Raw genomic sequence first — 23712 nt, 5'->3', positions numbered from 1 at the left:
TGGAGATGTAACGAGGCAGTAGGTACCCACATACATATGTGGTGGCACTGTAAACCTATAAAGAGTTTTTGGGAGTCAATATATAATGAATTAAAGAAAATATTGAGATACCCGATCAAGAAATGCCCCAAATTGTTTTTATTAGGAATGGTGCCGAAAGAGGTTAACCCTAGAGATAGCTGTTGCCTAAGATACGCAGTTACAGCTGCGAGACTTCTAATAGCAAAAAATTGGAAGGATGTTCACGTTCCGACAAAAGAAGAATGGCAAGAAAAATTATTTAATTTTTATAATTTGGCAAAAAAATATGAGGAAATTAAAGGTACAAAGAAGGAGGAAATTGAAAATAGTTGGAAAAAATTTATAGAGTATATTAAAACAAGGGTAGTAAACTCCAATTATATCTCCACTATGTAAGGTTCAGTTTTATGTATTAGGTATGGATTGGAACGACGAAAAGTAATAGATGATAGAAAATATGATGTATATATATACAATAAAATAGAAACAATGTTGATGTTAGAATAAGGTATGCAGGAAATGGTTAAACTGGTAGAATAAAGGATAAGTTTGGATCAGGCTGAGAAGTCAAAGGGCAAGGGGAAAGGGTGAGGGAGGGGGAAAGGGGGGAAGCTATTTCTATTTCAGAGAAATGAAAATAGTCAAATGTAATATTCGTCATAATCATTTTTTTTATTGTGAAGTTTTTTTTTTTTACTTTGTGATAATTGTTGTATATTGTAATAAAGTTTAATTTTAATAAAAAAAAAATTCAGCCAGCAAACTAAGTTTAGCCACTAAAAAAATTAAAAAAAAAAAAAAAAGCCCATGTCAAAAGAAGGAAAAAATGGACCAAGGTGTCCAAGGAAAGCTGGCAGAAGACAAAGGCAAAGAAGGACAACTTCCTACCTGCTTGATCTGACTTCATTTGCAAGCCAGGAGGAACATGGCTGAGGACCCCCCACCACGACCTACAAACAAATATGGACAATGTAGCGACTCGGGGTGTCTGAATACTTTAATAACATGGAGTAACAGGGGAACCTTGTCTTGTTTAACCATTATGTCTACACTATAGTTTCAGCCACTGCCACCTATCACAGCAAAACAGGCCTGTGGTTTATTTATTTTGGCTTTATTTCATGTCTGTCTGTATTTGTAGATGCACTATGTAAACGGCCACACCAGATCCTGTTTCACAACATTGCACTTTGCAGGATACTGCATAACCTTTCTTGAATTAATAAAAAGGATAGAGCAGGTGTCCTTTTTGGATTTTCCATGGATCAGAGAAATTCCAGATTGAGCAGGGAGAATGTCTAGGGCAGAGGCTGCTCCCGGTGAATGCCGTATGGACGAGGGGGAATCAAAGGATACAAAAGAGGTGCCTATTCCACATTAAGCTGAGGTCCCATCTCATGTTCAGTCATGTTCTCTGGCCAGCTGAGACCTTCCACCGAGGAGGTGCAGCTCCAACTCTCCTCTTCAGCAACTGCACAATGCTGCCTGAGGATCTTCCCCCGTCGACCCTCCTGTTCCCCTTCCTGCTGCTGCTGCCTGGAGCGCCACTGGACCCCCAGCTCCTAGCAAGAGGCTCCTGTCTCCCCAGGTTCCAAGGGTGGCCCTCAGGGTGCAGCTGCTGCTCCTTCCCTCCCTTGCAGCTCGCCCAGCAGGCGCCCAACATTGTCGGTGAACTCGTCCCGCTTCTTTTCCGCCCCGGCCAGCTTCACGGAGCGCAGGCTGGGGTGGGGGGGCTCGTAGGGGTGGGGGCACCAGACGTTGCTGAGGAAGAGCCAGACGGCATCTGGGTCCACCTGCATCAGGTGGAGGAAAACGCTGCGGAGACAAAAAACAAAAGCAGGGAGGAGAAGCTGAGTCAATGGGAAGCCTAGAATCGAAAAATTGCAGGGTTGGAAGGGGACCCCCAAGGGTCATCTGGTCCAACCCCTCTGCAATTCAGGAATCACAGCTAATGAATCCCTGAAACGTGGCCGCCCAACCTCTGTTTAAAGACATCCAGTGAAGAAGAGTGCGCCGTATCTTGTGGGCGTCAAAGACAGGGCTCTTGTCGATCCATTTTATTGACAACTAGCTGGCCCTGCACGCGTTTCTGTGGGTTAGTCTGTGAAATGGAGGGTAATAGCCCCCCTTCAGATCCCCCTGAGCCTCAGAGTCCCCCTGAGTCGAGGCGAGATACTGTGGAGAGGGCAGGTTTCATCCCTGTGTCTGCCCCCACCCTGTTTTGACCCATTACGTATCCCTGCTCCCTATTAACCCCCCCCCCCCGCATCCCCTTCAGGCAGGCCCCTACCTCCACTTGGCACTGTTGGTTATTTGGTGGGGGCCTAGGGGTCTGATAATGGCCGCCTTGGTGTTTTCAGTTGCTTGGTTGATGATGTCATTTGGTTTGTGGGTGTGGCTTAGATTTCACAGGAAGGGAGGGGGTGGAGGAGGGTATTACGCCACTTGAGGGCGCTGTTTGACTTGGTGGAAAACCAGGTCTATACCTGCCCAGGTGTGTGATTTGAGGGATTTTTGTCCCCAACAACGCTCAGGGAGTGGCCTGGATCGTTGTGTCAAAATTTCAGGACGATCGGTCAAGCGGTTATGGAGAAAAGTGGAAAACGCAGTTTCACGATTTTTACATTTTTTTATAGACAGATAGCCAAAGGCCTTTGCAATGGGCGACAGAGAATAAAAGGAAAACTTTCCTCTAAAATCATACAACGTAACCTGTAGCAGTTTACAACGTAAAAAGAAATCTAAAACATTAAAACTTAAGATTGGAGTGCATTCACATAGCTGGAACGGAGCTTCTTGGCTGCCAGTGCAAATTTGGCTACCTGGTGTGTAATATATAGATGTTTATCTGCTAGGAGTTCAAAAGGAGGTCACTTCCTGTGCAGATCGACCTGGAAGCCAATTAAGAACTGGCGATATAAATTTCCCTCCAGGCATTGTCTACAGGGGGCAAATCAGCAGACAGTCTGTGATGTCCTCTACCTGATGGCATCCATGTATACATTTGCGATCCGTATGGGGAATTCCCAACTATCTCCCCTCTAAATATGCTGAGGACATCTGTTGGAATCTTAGTTCTGCAAAGGCCCTGTGTTGTTGTGGGGAGGTCAGTCTCTCAAGGTGATGGGGCCTTGAGCGACTGGTCTTAATTTGGGGGTACCAAGTAGAGTAATGGGCGCAATGATGGTTGCCATCCTGATCAAAAATCCAGTTTCTAAGGCCACGTGGCCTAAGGGCTAAGTAGTTCTCCATTTGAAGGTTATAAACCCCAAGCTCTTCTTGCCACTTTTGTGCCCAGCTCTGTCCTTGGTTGCTCTAACCAGCTGAGCTTAAGGGTAAGATCCTCGAAGGCATTTAACCTGCGCCAGTATCTCAGGCTAGATCCATTCAGGCTGCAAGCGAGGGGAAGCCCAACTCAGCTCTGAGCTGGGCTGCTGGTGTCCCGCAGGGGAGTCCGTTCCACAGCCGAATGGCTCTAATAATACCGGATCCAGGATTTGGGGAACCCAGGCTCACCCCAGCCCCCCTATTGGGTTAGGGTTAGCACAGCATTGAGGGTGGGGATCTCTTCTTTCATTAATTCTGCTGATCATGTCCACCTGAACAAGAGCTCCTCTCCTCAAATGCTGACTTGAGGCATCCTCTGAAAAGAATAATTGGTCCAAGTAAAGGTCTCCTGAACATGATGGAGAAACCACTCGGCGACTCCTCCCCAAAGCGCCAAGGAATTGCAAGGAACACGGCTATTTCTGAGCATCAATCGCTTAGCAGAAGAATGCTTAGAATGTAGGAAGAGCCTGCAGGATCAGGCCAATGGCCCATCTGGTCCAGTGTCCTGTCCCCACGGTGGCCAATCAGATGCCTCTTCTGGGAAACGCTGGCCAACCACGAGATCCCTCTCCCCTCCTATGGCTTCCAGCAACTGTTTTTCAGAAACATTGCTGCCTCCAACTGCCGTTGACAGCCCTCTCCTCCTCCATGAATTTGTCTCCTCCTCTTTTAAAGCCATCCAAGTCAGTGCCCATCCCTGCCTCCTGCAGCAGGGAGTTCCATAGTTTAACAATGTGCTGTGTGAAGGAGGACATCCTTTTATGTCTCGTATTTTCCAACGTACAGCTTCACTGTACGTCAGCACCGACCATTAGTGATGGATTGGGGCCTGTGATTTGTTCCCAGAGTCCAGACTCTTCCCTTGATCATCTCCTTTTATAAAAAGGCAATCGCCAAATCGCATCATTCAGAATGATGGTCGGAGGTTGCTTCCCTTTGAGCCTCACATCGCTCTTCCCCCCTTTCAGGCTTCCCCCAAATTTCTTCTTTGAAGGCTCAGCAGCTTTTTTAAATGGGTGCAGGGTGGTGGCTTTTCATACTGACACAGCGTTATCGCAGCAAATCGAGGCCAGGCTCACATTGCAGCTAAGAGAAGTCTTGCCTTCCTAGTCCAGTCCCTGCAACCACTGCCCCGTCTTCAAATCAAACAACTTCTCTTGCTCTCACCACGTGAGTTTTCTTCCATTCTTTTGGACTGGGTGGCCGGAGAGCATTTTTGCTCCGCAGAGATGCTTCCCTGCCAGCCTCTCTCCACCTAATCAATGGCAAAGGATGTTAATTCATCCTGGTTGCTTTGCAATCTATATGTTTGATCCTGGACGGCTGCGGAGAACACCAGCCCCGTCTCAACTCATTTGGAGCCCTGCCTCGGGACAAAGCCTCTTGTTTCTTCCCCACACCTTCCCCCTCCCCAAAGTACGGTTCTGGTTCACGGCACAGTCAGCCCCCTGGAAACTTGCAATGTGCTAAATAAGCGTTCTTCTCCACCTTCATGCTTATTTGCTGCGAGCCGAAGCCCGGGGAAAAAAATGAGGGAGTCCTGATTAAAGGCATTGCCACTTCCTATTTTAAACTTCCTTCATCAATACATTCCCGCACGGAGGTGAATAACTGTAGGTTCAGAGTTAGCTGCATTTTCAGAATGTGATTACATAAAAGCAGCCAGTTCGGAGATTAAATTTTTAAAAGGCTGTGAGAGAAAGAAGTAAATCTCTGGAAGGAATGTCTATCTATCTATCTTACGCAAACATAAGGTACCTTCTCTCTCTCTCTCTCTCTCTCTCTCTCTCTCTCTCTCTCTCTCTCTCTCTCTCTCTCTCTCTCTCACACACACACACACACACACACTTAGCTTAACACCTGAGATGACATTATGATGTCTTCCCAAACCTGCTCTATTAAAAGTAGGAATTGCACATAAACAAAATTCAAAGTGTGACGTGGCTGCTGAGATTCCCCAACCTGGCGCTCTCCACTTCATTTGATCTCTAGCTTCCATCAGCCCCAGTCACCGCAGTCATAGTGAATGATGGGAGTTGTAGTCCAAAGGCAACTGGGGAACCCCAGTTTGGGGGAAAGGCCAACCCGGGCGATTCCAAGAGAGCAGTTCCTTTGCTTCTCTCTCTCTCTCTCTCTCTCTCTCTCTCTCTCTCTCTCTCTCTCTCCTTCTCACAGAATTTTGCAAACAGTTTCATTGTGCCGTCTACCTTCTCACTGACTTATCAATCTTGCCATTGCTTGTGCTCTTCCACGGGACTTCGTCCTCCAACGCAGAGATTGGGTACAGAAGCCAATGCACACGGCGGTGGTTATGGAGTGACCTGGCGTCGATAATCATGCTTTTCTCTTTAAAAGCTCACTCAAAATTGCTAGAATATAATCAAAGCCAACAGAAATCAAAGAAATAAGGCAGGCACCCCACCTCGAGAGAGAGAGAGAGAGAGTTTTAAGAACTTTCCAAAAAGATTTGCAGTCTGCTGGTCATGCCGAGCTCAGCAGGCAGTGAGTTCCAAAGGTGTGGGATCTGCTGTTGCAGAAAATGCCCCCTGAAATACCCTGTGGCCAAAACACCAGTGAATACTGTTACTTTGCTAGAAATTACCTTAATCAGGATTGGAAACATTTAAACAGCTTAAATTTAAATGTGTTCATGTACTTAAAGCCTAGATTGTTTTGGTTTCTGAAGTAATTCTGTGTGAGCCAAATTGTTTATTTTTGTCACTTTTGAATTTACTGACACACTCTGCATTTTGTACAGTGGTATTTCCAATGCTCCCTATTTTGATGCTTTGAACGTCTGCCGTAATGTGGTTTGGCCACAGCTCATTGTGGAAAAGCAGAATATAAGTGGACTCAATCAAATCAAATTGATCAAGCAACTCAGTTCCAAAGCACGGCACCAACTAGACAGCCCAAGACAGATCCCCCAAACCCGTGTGATTTCCCATGACAGGTTTCTGTGGCTTTTCTCCAGACAAATCAATCCAAAATTACCCTCCTGCAGGTGGGCAGTTTAACAACCACTGGCCTACTCTCGGGTCGCTGCCGGAAACGGGGCAAAATCCAAACACCAAAGACTTGACTGCAGGCAGAAAACCAGTCTCTCCTCCTCTCTCTTTTTAATGGATTTGCGTAGCTTTTTCAACTTCTTGTTTGTACCAGGCAAGGCACCACCCAGCTCAGCCGCTTCCCTGCCTCTTTGCGGCAAGTGTGTTTCCACTGTGCCCACTGAGACGGCCTCAGAGGCTGGAATTAGATGCTCTCCGCAGCCAAGCCACCTCTCTTGAAGCCAAGAGAGGCTCTTCAGGCCTGATTGGGATTCAGCAGAGCCCTTTCCTAGCGGGATAATCGCAGCACTTCTTCCGTGGCCTAGGAAACGGCTGGCAGACCTGGAGAAATCCATCCTCTTGGGCGAGGAGCCGCGCGGGAGGACCAGACGGTCTCTACAACGAATGGTGTTTATTCGTTGAGTATAGAAGCAGCGTGGCATAGCAGTTAGAGTGCTGGACTAGGACCCAGTTGACCGGGGTTTGAGTCCCCCCACTGGGCCACGAAGCTCATTGGCTGTGACCTTGCGGGCCAAGCGCTCGCTCTCAGCCTAACCTACCTCACAGGGTGGTTGTTGTGAGGATAAAATGGGGAAGAGGAGAAAGATGAAAGCCACCTCGAGCTGCCTGGAGACAATAAATGAAATGAAATATAAAATAAAATAAATCACAGAGGAAGACAAGGAAGGGGCTCAGTGATGCACTGCAGCCCATTAAACCTTTGACACCTTCCAAGGTGGTGAATGCTCCTTCGTTGGAGCTTTTTAAATGGAGGTTGGGTGGGGATTCTTTAGCTGGGGTCCCCTGCATTGCAGGGGTTGGACTAGATGACCCCTGGAGGTCCCCTTCCAACTCTGCAGCACTATGATTCACAGATGCTCCATCACATCCCTGCCCCCTCAGCCCAATCCTGTGCCCACAAAACCATGCCGAGAGCCGGGCTGCCGTCACTCCGCCCTTTGCACCTGAGAAACTCTACCAGGGACTCCAGCTTGCTTGTTCTGCAGCCCTGACTGATACGCACAGCTTGCCTCATCCTGGCAGCAACAGCCAAAGAGCCCGCCGGGCATTGGACGCCATCTGGCAGCCTAATCCCACTTGAATCCCGCCGGGCGGCAGCGGCCAGAGTCAACAGACGCACGAAGCTGCCTCGCACCGAGCCAAACAGCCGGGCGGTCCTGTCCGGCTCTGGCACCCTCAGGCTGGCAAGCGCTGCCCACAGCCACTGGCAAAGGTCCCTTCCCCAGTCCTCTCACCAGGGATCTTTTAACGGGAAATGTTGGGGATTGAACCAGGACCTCCAAGCCGGCAGAGCTCGGGCACAGCTGCTACAAGTCCTCACTAAGCCACGTCCAATGAGGCTGGAAGATTCGGGACGGATAAAAGACAAGTCCTTCTTCACACAGCGCAGAGTTAAACTGTGGAACTCCCTCCTGCAGCAGGCCAGGATGGCGACCAACCTGGATGGCTTTGAAAGAGGATGGGACAAATTCACGGAGGAGGAGATGGCTATTGGGGGGGGGGGGAATGATGGCTTTGTTCTGTCTCCACAGTCGGAGGTGATGTTTCTGAATCCCAGTTGCTGGAAGCCACAGGAAGGGAGAGTCGTCTGGGCTCAGATCCTGCGAGTTTCCCCTAGGAGCATCAGTGAGAAGAGGATGCTGGGAAGAACTTTCTGACAATAAGAGCTGTTCAGAAGTGGAACGGACTCTCTCAGGAGGCGGCAGACTTTCCTTCTCTGGAGGTTTCAAAGCTGATGTTGGACGGTCATCTGTCATGGATGCTTGAGCTGAGATTCCTGCATTGCAGGGGGTTGGACTGGATGACCCTGGAGGGTCCCTTCCAGATCTTTGATTCTGTGACCAGGAGGGTCATCAGCCTGATCCAGCAGGCTCATCTGATGCTCTTATTGGGGAGAGAAGGTGCACGTGCGGAATGGAGAGGAGAAAGGATTTCTCCCATGAATCCAGAGAGAGAGATGCTGGACTGAATGGAGCCACTGGCTGGACCCAGCAGGCCCTTCTGGTGCTCTTACTGTTGGGGGAAAGGTGCTTTAGGCATAGCTGCCAAGTTTTCCTTTTTCTCGCGAGGAAGCCTATTCAGCATAAGGGAAAATCCCTTAAAAAAAGGGATAACTTGGCAGCTATGGCTTTAGGTGAAAGAGCCAACGTGAGCAACAGGCTTAGCTTCTCCACCCACACTTGAGCAAGCAGGATCTGGACCACAATGCCTCAAGGGCCGCCTCTCCCCCTATGAACTGACCAACGTCATCATGAAGGCCAGAGGCCGTGAGAGGTCTGGAGGGCAGCAACACGAGAACGGGGCCTTTTCTGCGGCAGCTCCCTGTTTGTGGGATGTTCTCCCCAGGGAGTCTCGCCTGATGCCTTCACCACATAGTTGTTTTCTCCTTTTCTGGAGGGTAGGACTCAAAATAATGGCGTCAAGTTATAAGAAAGGAGATTCCAACTAAACATCAGGAAAAATAAGAGCTATTTGGCAGTGGAACAGACTCCCTCCGGAGATTGTGGACTCCCCTTCCTTGGAGGTTTCAAAGCAGACGTTGGTTGGCCATCGGTCGTGAAATGCTTTTCTTGAGAATCCTGCATTGCAGGGGGTTGGGCTAGATGACCCATAGAAGCCCCTTCCAACTCTACGATTCTATGACATCTTTCAGTGCCAGGCAAAAACTTTCCTCTTCTCCCAGGCCTTTGGCCTGTAACTACGGTATCTGTGGCATCTTAGAGTGGGCAGCGTCTTTTAAACATCTTTTAAAAAACTTTCGAATGCATCTATGAGGGGGTTTTGTTTCTTTTTTGGTTATAAATCGTTTGAGTGGTCTTCGGCAAGAAAGTCAATACAATAAATTTGACCCATAGTTTTAATATGGGAGAAAAATGTCATAGAATCATAGAGTTGGAAGAGACCACAAGGGCCATCCAGTCCAACCCCCTGCCAAGCAGGAAACACCATCAAAGCATTCTTGACATATGCCTGTCAAGCCTCTGCTCTGTCTAGGTTGCAGACTGGCCTGGTTCCAAGGAAGGGCTCTCACCTGAACAGGCAAAGCCTCAAGGGGATGCGCGGAGGCCGCCTTCCCCTGCCTGGCATGGCAGATGCACCTTGACCCCTTCCGACAGGTGCCTCCCTGCCTGGCCACCTCAGGTCCAGTCTGACCTTGGGTGGACCCACCCTCCACGCCAAGACCCTTCTCCTCTTGGACGAAGATGCTCCCCTGGCGGTCCAGAGGGCTGAATAGCTTAAGGAGCAACTTGACTCCTGCAATTTATGTGTGTGTGTGTGTGTGTGTGTCAATTTACTTCAGCAGTTTCCAAGCAACCTCCGTTTCCATGGCAAAAGATGCCCGGGTTAATCCAAGCTGGCGTGCTCGCCTTTGTATTTGCTTTGCTCAAGTGTGGCTTATTGATTTTTACTTTGTTTTTAAGCTTTCGCTTGGCAGGGCTCTGCACCAGAGCTTGCAACTTGGCAGATGCAGATGGGGATGCGGGGAATGAAGCGGCCCAAGCCGGGCGCACGGAGTGGCGCCTGTTTAACCGTGGCGAGAAACGGCTCGGAATAGCTGGCTTGCGCAAACCCACCGGGTCTGCGCTGAACGGAGCTGGAGCATCTCGCTGGGTTTGGCTCATCTGGGCAAGTTGGAAGCAGGCTGCTCGGCACAGAAGCTTCTCTACGGTGGGAAGAGGCCGATCTGCTTTGCAAAAAGACTGTCGTCGATGCTCTGGTTTTTCCAAGAATAGCCTTTTTGGCGTGGCCTGGGGTGGGCAGGAATCTGGGGCCCTGCAGCTGATGGTGAAGAACATAGGAAGAGCTTGCTGGATCAGGCCAGTGCCCCACCTAGGCCAGCATTCTGGTTTCACAGGGAAGAAGGACTTCTTTTAACCTGTCCTGAATCTTCCAACATTCAGCTTGGATGTTTGTGTGTTATGAGAGAGGGAGGAAAAAAAACTCTCTACCCACTTTGTCCATGAAGAAAGGTCGCAGCATCTGGGGCCTTTTTTTTGGTTTAGAGAAACAAGCGACATTATAGAACCTTATAAAACAGTGCATGGCGTGAAAAAAGCAGATTGGAAGGGACCCCCAAGAGCCGTCTAGCCCACCCCCCTGCAATGCTGGAATCTCAGCTCAAGCATCCGTGGCAGATGGCTACCCAACCTCTGCCTAAAAACCTCCAGCGAAGGAGAGTCCAGCACCTTCCAGGGGAGTCTGTTCCACTGTTGGGCAGCTCTCACGCTCAGAAAGTTCTTCCTAAGGCTGAGTCAGGATTTCCTTCCTTGCAACTAGAATCCATTGGTTCGGGTCCTCCGTTCCGGAGCAGCAGAAAGCAAGCTGGCCCCCTCTTCCATGGGGCAGCCCTTCAGATCTCTGGAGATGACTATCGCATTTCCTCTCTCCTCTCCGTCTTCTGTTTGGTAGGAAGGACTCAGGCTGGGCACCCACAAAGCAGGTCCTCTTAACCTCAGGGAAGGGAGAGGCTCACATAGCCTGAATTAAGTTTGCAGAAACTCTCGAGGTGGGAAAAGTCGCACCTGCACCTGCCCCCCCCAGGGCATTTGGGCCTTGGTCGGAGCCCCATCAACAGAGCCACTTCTGCCATTAACGTGAGTTGACCGGGGTTTCTTTCCTCCTCCAAGTTTCCTTTACTAAACACGTATTAATGAGCAATTAAGAAGCCACGACGGCAACAGAGGGTCTGGTCCTTTTCCAGGATTTGCCAAGCGGCGGAGAGAAACAGATCTGGGCTCAGGGAAGCGCAAGTGACATTCAGGGCCAAAGGGACAGAAGAGAGAAAACAGAAAGATAATGGGTGTTTTTTTTTGGGGGGGGGGGAGCCACCTTTGCCTGGTTTGGTGAAAACAGCAGGCAGGGCAAGGCAGGCGTCCCACTGAGCCAAATTTGCCTTTTCCCAAAGAGACTTATATGGTGGGATTCCTGGAACTGGAATCCCAAGAGGCTGCGGTTAGTGCCGGATGCTGCAGCACGATTGCTGACAGGAGGCGGGGAGGGCCTTGTCTGCAGAGAACACTTGTGTGTGCTCAGAAATCTGCACCGGTTGCTGATTTGCTACCGGGCCAAGTTGAAGGTGTCAATATTAGTATAGGAAGCCCTGAAGAACTTGGGAGCAGTTTACCTACGAGGTCGCCCTGACCCCACAGGCGCTCACTGAACCGCTTTGATCAGCAGAGCTGGCACTGTTACAAGGCCACAGGGTGACTTTTCCACGTTGGAAAGAACTCGATCTTTCAGTGGGGCGGCAGCTACCCCTTGGAACCCCTTGCCACTTGGCGTCAGGCGCCTTCACTGGACTCCAAACTTTTCGGTCTTGCAAGGACAGTATGCACGTGTAGAAAGTGGATGTATGTTTGAATCTCTTTTTAGTTCATAGAGGACTTTTATCTATGGGATGGTTCAAAGGGCTGGGTTTTTGGGGGGGTTTTCATTACTATTTTTACAGATAGTTTTGTTGTTTTATTTCCTTTGGAAACTGCGTCAAGGCTTTTTTTTACAATCAAGCAGTAATCATAATAAATAATAAATTATTACTTATACCCTACCATTGTTCCGTTGCACCAGAAGCTGATTAGTCATGCTGGCCACATGACTTGGAAAAACTGTCTGCGGAGCAGACAAACGCTGGCTCCCTCGGCCTGTAAAGCGAGATGAGCGCCACAACCCCAGAGTCGTCTGCGACCGGACTTAACTATCAGGAGTCCTTTACCTTTACCTTTTACCCATCTGGCCGGGCCTCCCCAGCCACTCAGGGTGGCTTCCAACAGAATATTAAAAACACAATAAAACATTTAAACCTTCCCTAAACAGTGTATAAATGTATCAGGAAGTTTTTAATTTTTAATATTTTACTATGTTTTATATATGCTGTAAGCTGTCCAGAGTGGCTGGGCAAACCCAGCTAGATTGGTGGGGTATAAATAAAATGATGATGATGATGAAATGAATGCATGAATGCAGGTCCTTGTTGAGTGAAGGGCAAGGCCCCTTGCACCTTGGCTCGCTTGCGTGAGTCACCTGAAGCAGCCGGCTTTGTGGTGTGCTTGTGGCACGTGGCCTGGAGCATATTTATGGATCTAGGAGGGGGCAGCTTTTCTGCAGAAGGGGGGATTAGACTTGATGGCCGAGGAAACCCTACACTGCTATGAAATCCTGTTCCAGGTACAACATGAAAGGCTTTGTGTTGCTTGCGTTTCCGTTACCTGCAGGCAGCCTCTTGCAATTTGGCAGGCTGCTTGGCGCTGAGGTAGGGGAGGCAGGCCTCCTCCACTTTCTTCAGGTCGCCCTCACCTGTGGGAACAGGAAGAGAGAAGCGTCAGCGGAAGACGAGGGGAGGCGGCCGGGGAGGCAAAGCGTTGGCTTGCATCTGCAAACAAGGAGGGTTGGGCAAGGTTTAGGGCTTGCAGAGCGCATCAAGGCCTCGGGGTGGGCAAGGGAAACTTGGTTCCTGGGAAGGCAGGAGCACACGGAGTCGCCGTCTCTACAAGGCCCTTTTCCACAAAGCACGCACATCTGCCTCTCACCTACGGAAACTACAACTAATCCAGAATGCGGCAGCTAGACTGGTGACTGGGAGCGGCCGCCGAGACCACATAACACCGGTCCTGAAAGACCTACATTGGCTTCCAGTACGTTTCCGAGCACAGTTCAAAGTGTTGGTGCTGACCTTTAAAGCCCTAAATGGCCTCGGTCCAGTATACCTAAAGGAGCATCTCCACCCCCATCGTTCTGCCCGGACACTGAGGTCCAGCGCCGAGGGCCTTCTGTCGGTTCCCTCGCTACGAGAAGCTAAGTTACAGGGAACCAGGCAGATGGCCTTCTCGGTAGTGGCGCCCACCCTGTGGAATGCCCTCCCACCAGAGGTCAAAGGGAACAACAATTACCAGGCCTTTAGAAGGCATCTCAAGGCAGCCCTGTTTAGGGAAGCTTTTAATGTTTGATGGATTTCTGTATTTTAATGTTTTGTTGGAAGCCGCCCAGAGTGGCTGGGGGAACCCGGCAAGATGGGCGGGGTATAAATAATAAATTATTATTATTATTATTATTATTATTATTATTATTATTATTATTATCACCTGGCACCGGGCAGGTAGAGATGCGACTGGATCAGCTGCAAGAGAGAGTTCCTTGGTGGCACACACAAGCCCTGCAGAAAGCAGCTCTTGTCAGCCCTGAGTTTGGCTCGATCCCAAGCGCCAGGCTGGCAAAGCCCCTTGTACTGCAGTTCCCAAGCAACAAGCTCCGTTATCCTAAGGTTACAAAGGTTCGGCTGTTGTAATTTGTCTAAGTCTCTTTTAATGCTGTCTAGGTTGGTGGCCATCGCTGCCTCCTGTGGGAGGGAGTCCCACAGATTAACTACTCACCAAGGTCCAGAGTTTTGCAGAGGGATCCGAGGCCTTGCAGCACGGCGAGCTGTAACTTGAAGGCAAGGGTGTGGCCATAGATGGGTCCTGCGCGGGTGCTGACCGGGGCCTGGGTGACGAGGGAGGTTGCCAGCTTGGGCAGGACGTCTTTGGAGAATCGCCGCCGCAGGAAGTCGCCACTGTGGGCTCCCAAAGTGCACAGCACCTGTGGAAATTCCACCACACGGGCTCTTATTCATAGAGGCAAGTCACATTTGCTTGAACAAGTGCAATCTGCAACAAAATGCTGCAGTATCGAGGGCTCCTGTGCAGTTTGCCAGCCAGCTGTGCCCTTTCCCGGGATACTCCATTCTATTCCCCTTCTCCCCTGCGGTGAAAAGCAAGACTCTTTTTCATTCTGCTTCAGAGCACAGCCACTCTGTGCCAAGTCCCAGGCAAAGGGGCTTCTTGGTGGTGGCCCCTGCCCTGTGGAACACCCTCCCACCAGATGCCAAACAGATAAAACAGCTATCTGACTTTCAGAAGACACCTGAAGGAAGCCCCGTACAGGGACGTTTTTAAATGGTTGATGTTTGGTTGTGTTTTTAATACTTTGTTGGGAGCCACCCAGAGTGGCTGGGGCAACCCAGTCAGATCGGCGGGCTATAAATGTAAATGATTGTTGTTTCTCTATGCCACGTTCAGCCCAAATCTGGAGGGCTCAGAGCAAATACTGCAGCTTGGGCTTGCACACTGTTTGCACAGTGCAGCGCAGCTCTTGGTATGAGAGCAACTGAGCAAGTTGGGGATGCCTGCAGCATAATGCCAAGGACTGAAGACCAGAAAGCGCAAGAACTGCTAAACCTCTAGGCGTTGCAGGGGGTCGGACTAGATGGCTCCTGGGATCCCTTCCGACTCCGCAATTCCACGATTCTAAACTCAGCTACCAAGAGAAGGCCCACCCAGCACAGGAAGGGTTGGGTCCCCTGCCGCACTGAAGTGCTCTCCCTCCCTCTCTGCAGTTTCAGAAAGGAGGCCACCGCGATCAAAGGGATTTCTATAATTAAAAAATATCACCTTCCCTGCTGCTTGGCAGCGTATCTCAAAATGCTGAAAAGGTAACTGCATTCCTCGATAACGTCTTCTCCTCTCCCGCGTAAAAAAAATCCTGCCTGGTCCTTGAGATGTTGGCTGGGTATTGCAGGCTTGGCTGAGTTTTGTGGTTTTTTTGTCCGTCCTCCCCCTCCCCCCCCCCCGCAAGGTGGGGCCCCCCTGTGTATTACGCTTTTAGCTTTAAGTCTCTCAAACCATTTGCACTTCAAACGCTCTCCTTATAGGCCAGATCTCGGAACTAGAAGCCCGGAGGGCATCGTCTTCAACGAATGCTTCTTCCTTGCCATGTCAGTTGGCAACTGGAAGTATCTGCTGGGCCAGATTCACTAAAGGGGGAGCACAATCCCCCCCCCCCCCCAGAAAAAGAAGAAGAGCAGATCTTGCACCAACCCTTGAGAAACAAACAGGAGATGAAACATAGAGAGAGAGATTTCCTCTTTGCTGCGCCACTTTTCCCCGGTGACCCTGTTTTCCACTTTGCTTTTTCAGCCAGGCTGCAACTGCGGAAGCCAGCCTGGGGCCCCCTAACTGTTTTGGACTCCCAGCACACTCTGACTCAGTTAGCACTACGGAGCTCAGCAGTGGACCGCACTGTCATGCTATTAGTTTTATCCCCCGTTTTGCTTATTGCAAATAGGCGTTGTTCTCATCGGTAGACTTGCCTTCTTTTGGAGGCAGCGATGCTTCTCAGTGCCAGCTGCTGGAAACTGCAGGAGGGGAGAGGGGCTCCTGTGATCGAATCCTGCTTGTGGGTTTCTTCCCACAGGCATCTGGTTGGCCACTGTGGTGACTGGCCTTCTGTGGTCTCCAGCAGCTGATATTCAGAAACATCACATACTCTTTCTTTAAAAAAATAGTTTTATTAAGCAGAGGGCTAGGGGGTGCCGTTCTAGGGGTGGAACTTAATTTTTGCAAATCTCTTTCTTTAAAATGTGTCTTTGGGTGTGAGGAATTCAAATCTGCTATTATTTTTGTGACTAGACAGCATTTAGCTTGGTAAGTCTACATCTGATGAAGAATCACATTAAACTGCTTTTGGAAAACCAAATAACTTATAATTACCTTCTGAAAAATGTCAGCTAATGCTAAATGATGGTGGTGATGTAACTGGAAATACTTGGCAATCAATTAATTCTATGCAATTTTCCTTACCAAGAAAACGAAATTACATTAATTTAACCAAAATATATTTTGAATTCCCAAGCCACATTACGTTTTAGCACCCTTCATTTTCAGAATCTGCAAAATTCAATACAACATAATAGGGGGAAGCCCTAAATTCAGATCAGGCCCACGAAACTAGATTGTGGTCAAGACAGCTGGCTCCTCCCTTGTCTCCCACGGTGGAACTGCAACGGGGGGCGAGTTCAGCCCCTTGCTGGCTCTGGGGGTGTGTGTGTGTGTGTGTGTGTGTGTGTTGAGGATTCTGAACAGGCTCACCTTGAAGGCCCTGAGAACAGCCAAAGGGTCGTCCTTGGTCAGGCGGTGGACGAGGGCAGGCCACGTCCGATGGGCCAACGGAAGGAGGTGGCTCTCGTGGGGGCTCAGCACTTTCACACAGAGCTCCAAGACATCCAGGACCTGCCAGGAGAATTCAGAGGAGAAACACAATGGCATTAACGGAGGCGGGGCTGGAGACAGCCAGACGAGTGATTCTGCGATATAAGAGTGTTCAGCCTCTTGCTTTGTTCTTCGATCTCTTTTTCAAAGACTAAAATGTGTTGGTCATTTGTGGAAGTCGGTTGGTAGCTGACCACCCCCCAATTTGCGTGATGTGAGAGGGTGTGGAGCCCCGGCAGAGTCTCCAGAGATTTCCTGCTCCCAGTAGAGAGTTCTTCCAGAGTCCCCGGTTAAGAGGAAAACTCCTCTCCAGCACAGTTCAAAGGAACAACGTGCTTTTTGTCTCCAGGCACAAGACGAAGCTAGACACTACTATCTACCTATGTGCAGAGAGATCTGATCTGCCAACACTACCGCCACGCTAGCGAAATGCTGCTGTGTAAAACGTACAACCTCTTCTTCTGACAAGATTCAGAGTCAGACCCTGACAGCAACCAGGGCAGGGCTCAACATCAAGTCAAGATCAGGACAACAGGACATACTAAAAACAATGCCCTGGAGACCATTATACTTGTCTCCACAACCCTGAAGGGCAAAGGACTGCAAAAAATCATACATTCAGCCTCGCTGGTGTTGCTATGGTGACCCAGTGCACCTGACACCCTTATCTCAGAGCATCCAGACACGGAGGATGTGCTCCTCAAGACATGAGGCCATGCACTGTGTCATTTAACCCATTTTTCGCATTATACCCAAAGCGCATGAGAAAGGGACTGTGGACATGCTCGAAGCAGCTCGTTTCATTGCCGTTCTACATGTTGAAAGCAAGGGCTGGCCCTTGGCTCTGAGATGCCGTCTCCAGGGCTGGGCCAACAGCAGAGCATCTGGTGGCCTGGCTGCTCCAAGGCGTACCTTCAGCCGCACACGGAGACTCTTGTCGGAGAGCAAGTGGGCGCATCTCTCCATCACGGCCTTGGCGATCTGGGCATGGGCTGGCAACAGGCTCTCAGTCTCCAGGCTCTGCTCGTTTGCCTCTGGCTCCCCAGCAGGCAGCTGCTCTTCTGGGAAGGAGAAAGGAGGGTGGGCACTTATGGGAACGATACAGGGTGCAACTTAAACACATTTCCCCCCATAAAATTTATGCTGCACTGCTTAAACCATATTTTAACTCGTGTTTTAATTAATTGTTTTTCTTTCTTTTACGTTTTATTGTAATTTTATTGGTGTCAGCCGCCCTGAGCCCGGTCTTGACTAGGGAGGGCAGGGTATAAATAAAAATTTATTATTTATTATTATTATTATTATTATTATTGACTGTAGGAAAAAAGTCTCAAAGTGGTTTACTATTCCTCTATCCATGAAAGATTAACAATAATTTAAAACAGGTTAAAACTCACACCCATCTGGGTAGGCTTGTCTAAACAAGAATGTTTTTTGCAGGCACCAAAAGAGGGTACAGTGAAGGCCCCTGCCTGACGTCAATAGGCAGGGAGTTCCGAAGGGTAGATGCTGCCACACTCCCAAACGCAGCTATGGCGTTCCATGCACATGCAGGGTCGTGCGTGTAGGGGACGAGCATCCTGGGCTCCGACCGGAGACCTGAAGGGCTTCCAGCTGCACTGACCTTCCTCCTCCTCCTCCTCCTCGGTGAGATTGCCTTCTGCAATCCGCTTCTGCTTCACGTACTCGAGGAAGAACTCTTCCATGGCCTCTGCGGTGAGAAGTGGCGGGGGAAGCGTTTCCTCACTCTGCTCAGCTGCTCCCGAGATACAGCCACCTTCATGCTCCAAATCCTTCTCCGTTCGGCACTCCACCGCAAACCAGGAAGCTGACAAGAGGAGGAAAGCATGACTTCTTCAAGCCCAACACAGTAATCCTAAACTTGGCTACGTTGGTGGAAATGGGTTCTATTCTGGGCAGCTGGGATATACTGCACATTTAAGTCCCAGTTTGGGGAAAGAGGGCTAAGCCACACAGGGAAGACGCAGAGCAGTGAATCTCCATGCTCCATGCCAAGCTATATTTATTATCCATATTTGAAGACGACCGTGCAGAACTAGTTTATAAAACTCTTGGCTGCGGTGAGATTGACTATTGCCCAATAATGGAGAAATCCCAATTGCAGAAGAGTGGAATCATATGATGTGTGTTTCACAAGACACCACCAAGCCAACAGACTAAGCCCTCGCAGGGTGGATATTTTTGACATGTATTAAGGAACAAAATCATGGCTGGCAAATTCCCACAGAACCAGATTTATTAGGTGCTGACTACATACCAACACCCACTACCACTCACCCTCTTTGATCCCGAGAGAACGATAATCCCATTTTCTGGTCTGATTTTTGATCAACCTCTTCATGCTCCCATATACTATAGAACAGGGGTCCCCAGACTTACGGAGCGGCGGGCCGGTGCCCGCCGCGCCGACCGCGCGGTGGGCCGGACTGCAGGGGAGTGCGCGCGCAGCGGGCCGGAGGGCGGGGGAGTGCTCGCCCGTGCGCATGCGCACACGCACACGGGCGGAAAAAAAAATCGGCGAAAATCGCTTGTGCGCATGCGTATGGGCCTCCCCCGACCCGGAAGTGCACCAGAAATGACCTCTTCCGGGTCGGGAGAGGCCCGTACGCATGCGCACAAAGGATTTTCGGCGACTTTTTGCCGATTTTTCAGATCGCCGCTGCGCCGCGCGCCGTGAGAGCGGGCGGCGGCAGCGGGCGGCGGGGGTCGTCGCGGGCCGGATTGGAAGGCCGATTGGGCCGCATCCGGCCCGGGGGCCGTAGTTTGGGGACCCCTGCTATAGAACTATGATAGCAAATTGCCAGCTCATTCGTTTTGCTTCATTGTATAAGATATTTTGATTCCTTAATAAAGTTCTAAAAAATAAAAAAGAGGTACTGTGCATGGTAACAGCTACAAATTCTCCTGGCTTTCCTCTGGAACTGGGAGAATCAGGCTGCAAACTTATCTGGAAAGAAGTTTCAAGGAATTCAATTTGCTCCTTCCTAAAGAGGTAGATCTTGACTCTGAATACCTGTGGGATGATTCCTGGGAGGATCCTACCCAGAGCAAACCCATTGCAATGTAAAAGGGCATGACACAGGTGCCTCAATTTCAATAGGTCTACTCGCAAGTATGATTTAGTCGGCTATAATCCTCCGTGCTTAAGATCACTCTCCCGTATGCATTCCCGAGTGTGCATCCTCTGAAGGAAATCCCATGCGAAGATGAACGGAGTCATTTGGCATCCCCACACAGTGTAGATCAGTGGGGAGCACCACCCCATGGGGGAGAGTGGGGTTACCTAGGAAGGCACTAAGAGGCAAGGGGGGAAGGAAGGGGGTGCCAGAGGTTTAAAGGACTAACAGAATTTGAAAAGCTGGTATCAATGATTCCAGTTCATCCGCTTTGTTGAATTAATTAAACTAAATAGTTTAAATTGGATTTTGAATAAACATGCCATTAATTGTGTTACCATTTTGAATTTCAGTGTGCCGTTCTCTTCCTTAGTGGGTTGTGCAAAGCGCTATCCTGATTAGTGATTTTTACAGGGTTGGGGGCACTGGGCATGCGTATGGGGAACCAAGAGGCCTAAAAAAGTTTGGGAACTGCAGGTGCAGATGTTACCAGCCCGGATCCAAGGCCCTGGTTCATTTCCTAACTCGGCTACGGAATTTCTGAAAGGGAGAAATGGGTGAATTAAGCAACACATGGCAACCAAGGCCAGGAGCCCTGGGCTAGCACAGACAAGGCAGGGGTCCCCCCTTTTGGAGGGAGTGCTGTGGATTTTCTACTCTGAGTCAGGGTGGTGAAGTGGTTAGATTGCCAGACTGGGACCTGGTAGAGCAGGGTTTGAATTCCCATGTGGCCACGAAGCATGACTTTGGCCCAGTCGCCATCCCTCAGCTGAGCCTACCTCACAGGGCTGTTGTTGTGAAAGGGAAACAGAGCCGCTTATGCCTTGAGCTCCTCGAAAGAAAACGCAGGATAGAAGCATGGCAATGAATCGGTACCTAGCCTCAGCAGCAGCGTGTGCATGACCCCAAGGAACGAGGCCGCCCGGTCAGCGTGATGCTGGTCCAGCTTGGCCAGGATGTCCTGGATGACGTCGTCCACCAGGGGCAGCACATTGGCATCCGAGTGTCTCAGCATGGCTTCCAGGACCCGCGAGCAACGGGGCACGTGAGCCTGGTGACGCAGGTGCAAGGAGATGCCGTTCACCAGGTAGTCGGCGTTCTGATTGATAAGGTCCGGGATGGAGCCGTAGCCGCAGGCGCAGCAGATGGCCCCCATGGCCCCGCTGGCTGCCTGGCTGATAAGGAGAGTGCCGCCTCCTGCCTTTTCCAGGACGGGGTACAAGGCTGAGATCAGCAGCGGGCGGAAGTCCTGCTTGAGCGCGGAAGCAAAGCAGCCCACCCCTTCCAGCTGGATACAAATCTGCCAGATGTTGCCGTTCATGGTGTGGACGGTGGGCTTGGCATCTGAGAGAGGAAGGGGGTGGCCAGGCGGAACAGCAAGGAGCCCGGAGCCCTTTGCCTCTGGTTCACTGGCCACCTCCTCAGCCTCAATGCTAGTGACCAGGTGCCAGTTGGCTTGGTCCACGTATTCCTCCAGCACAGAAGCCACGACACCTCCGAGATCCTCAGCACTGGCCACCTCTTCCCGCTCATGAAGGACGTCCACCTCCAGCCCTGCTGCTCCAGCAACCAGTTCGTTGAGGACCATCGCCGCCTGCTTCCGGTACACAGCGGACTCTCCATACAGCCCCAGGAAATGGTCTGCCAGCAAATAGAGGTTCCCATAGTATCCGAGGACCCGGCAGATCTGCTGGAGCAAGGAGAATATGCGCTCGTCGGCAAAGAACCGGAAGCACTTTCTCTGGGCACTGCTGCTGCACTGCAAAGGTCCCGGCACGTCCCCAAGACGCCGCTCCTCCACAACCTTCACGTCCCTCACGTCCAGCTCCAGGACTTGCACAAGGGCCCTGGAGAGGCGGTGGAGGTGGGAGGCGGAGTTCAGAACCAGGTTGACCCGGGGGCCCAGCAGCTTCAAGTACCCGAGGAGCAAGTTCAAGGTGACCGTCTTGCCCTGGTCATCCTGGGAGCTCATCAGGCGGGGAAGGGCGGTGGCCAGTGAGTGGAGGTTCTCCGAAAGGATGTCAGCAAGAAGGCGATTCTCTGCCACCCTTCCCTGCTCTGCGGCGCTCCGCAGGACCTCGCTGCTCCGAGTTCGGATCTCGGGCCTCTCGTCATTGACAAAGCCAACCAAGGCCTTCAGGAGCTGGCCGACGGAGTCGACCAAAGACCGGCCGCAGGTCGCCATCAAGAGCTGGACCATTTCCACCAGCTCCATCCTCGCCTTCCAGTGAGGGTGAACGGACACAGACCCAACCACCTTCACAATCAGGATGGAGAGCTTGGCTGCTGTGCTCTTTGCCCAGTCTGGGCCTCGGTGGACCATAAGCCCTGAGAGTCTGCCTTGCCCCGGCACAGATGCCTCCGTCTTTGGCGGGATCTGTGCCAGCTGCTCATCTGCCATGACCGAAGCTACCGCCCGGGAGAAGACTTTGATGGCCGAGACGACGACGGCATGGCCTTGCTTCATGTCCCCCGTAATGATCCGGGAGAGCGTGAGGGAGATCCCGGGCAGGAAGGAAGCGAAGAGATCCCCGCAACGCTTTGCCTCCTCGCCGCCCAGGGGCCGGTGGCCCCCCTCGCAGTCACACTGCAGAAGCAGCGCTTGCAGGCATTTCAAGGCTGTGATCTTGAGCTGCTTGGCTTTCTCCTGCTCTGCCAGGGAGAGCAGCAAGGAGACGGCAAAGCCCAGGTGCGGGAGGTTGGAGGGCTGGTACAGAGTTGCCAGGACGTCGCCGGAAGCCGAATGCAGCAGAGCCAGCAGCGCCTGCAATACAGCCTCCTTCAGCTCCTCCGACAGAGGGGCCAGCTGCTGCGGGCTGGAGGGGGAGGCCAGGCAGACGCAGAGCTCAGAGAACAGCTCCAGGAGCAGCTCGGGCTTCTTCACACACGTGGCGGAGAGCACAGAGGCCACGCACTGTGCCACGGTCTGGACCACGCGCTCCCGCTTCGGCCCTGGGACCTTGAGGGTGAAGCGCAGGGGGAAGAGGACATATTCCTGGAGTTCCTGCAGGGCAGAGTCGCTGACCGTCCGCAGCTGGGAGCGGAGCAGCTCCACGTTCTCCGCCGTCTGGGCTTTGGTCAGCTGCACGCAGGCCGGGCGCAAGGCCCCAAACGCCTCCTGTGGGGTGTCGAAAACAGCCATGGCCTGGCCCTGCCGCCCTCGCCTCAGGCCTCTCCTTCGCCTGTCATCATCCTGCATAGGGAAGGGGGAATAAGTTATGTGAGAGCAGCTTTCAGGTTACATGAGGAGCAGGAGAAGAGGAAAAAGGTGGTGCATAAACACAACAAATAAATAAAAAGGTAACAAGCCCAATGTGCCCCTTGACATAACTTCTGTCGGCCTTAAGAGGGGAAGTAACAAGTTCTCAAAAAACTAGAGGAAGGCTCTCTGAAAAACAGCAGGCAGTCTCAAGGTCCCTTAAAGAGTTTCACTGCATGAGTTTCACACACCCGTGTGTGCAGAGCAGGAGGGCTTCGGCCGATGCCTGGAGCTGAAGAGGGAAAGAGAAGCCCTCTGGATTACAAAGGAAGCAGCCTGGGAATCCTGGAACTGTAGAACTGGAAAGGACCCCGAAAGCTGACCCAGCCCCGACCCCCTGCAGTGCAGGAATCACAGCACTGTGGAGTTGGAAGAGGTTCCCCAAGGGTCATCCAGACTGACCCCCTGCAATGCCTTGCAAGGGGTCAAGCCCTCTGGTCTAGCCTGGCAGTGTCCCTGGCCCAGACTGGCAGTCTCTCTGGGGTCGAACTTTGCAGGAGGGGGCCTGGCCTCTATGCCCGGAGGGCACGTGCTCTACCCACTGGGCCACACTTCCTCACCTGGGGCCGGAGTCCAGCGAGTTGGCGGGGTCAGGCCACCGGCAAGGCTCTGGAAGTGGCCCAGGGTCGCAGGTCCCTTGCCCCCTATTCCCCCTCCCCAAACACCCCAAAGGACTCCCGCCTTCACCCCGCTTCTCCTTTCCTCACTCTCTGCTCGGGAGAAAGCGAGAGTTGTCCACATGCCGGAAGTCAGCCCGCACCTCTGGCGGAGCGAAATATCTCCCGCGGGGGAGAGGGGCGAGCGCAAAGGAGCGACAAAAGTCTCACCGGAGCAGCACCACCCATGCGCGGCGACCGGACCCTACTGCGCACGCGTCG

The 23712-nt window shown here is 51.3% G+C and overlaps 1 protein-coding gene across 4 annotated transcripts; it reads right to left on the bottom strand.

Annotated features, from left to right (window-relative positions):
* Nucleotides 1-831: 831 nt before the first annotated feature.
* Nucleotides 832-23697, bottom strand: TTI1 (TELO2 interacting protein 1). 4 transcript variants are annotated; one of them, XM_060277409.1, is made up of 8 exons: nt 23662-23697; nt 20452-22768; nt 18063-18266; nt 17351-17499; nt 16319-16459; nt 13787-13991; nt 12626-12713; nt 832-1836 (listed from the first exon to the last, which is right to left on the bottom strand). In XM_060277409.1, the coding sequence occupies exons 1-8, from the start codon at nt 23677-23679 to the stop codon at nt 1626-1628; spliced, it is 3333 nt and encodes a 1110-aa protein (XP_060133392.1). In that variant the 5' UTR covers nt 23680-23697; the 3' UTR covers nt 832-1625. The 4 variants fall into 4 exon arrangements, with proteins under 4 accessions (XP_060133392.1, XP_060133393.1, XP_060133394.1 ...); XM_060277410.1 differs by having other exon boundaries at nt 17351-17496; XM_060277411.1 differs by lacking the exon at nt 23662-23697 and adding an exon at nt 23542-23649.
* Nucleotides 23698-23712: the final 15 nt, after the last annotated feature.

The sequence above is a fragment of the Zootoca vivipara genome, chromosome 7 (genome assembly GCF_963506605.1).
Source record: "Zootoca vivipara chromosome 7, rZooViv1.1, whole genome shotgun sequence".
Classification (NCBI taxonomy): Eukaryota; Metazoa; Chordata; class Lepidosauria; order Squamata; family Lacertidae; genus Zootoca; species Zootoca vivipara.
The sequence above is the reverse complement of the archived record's forward strand: the minus strand, read 5'-3'. Positions and strand labels throughout refer to the sequence as shown.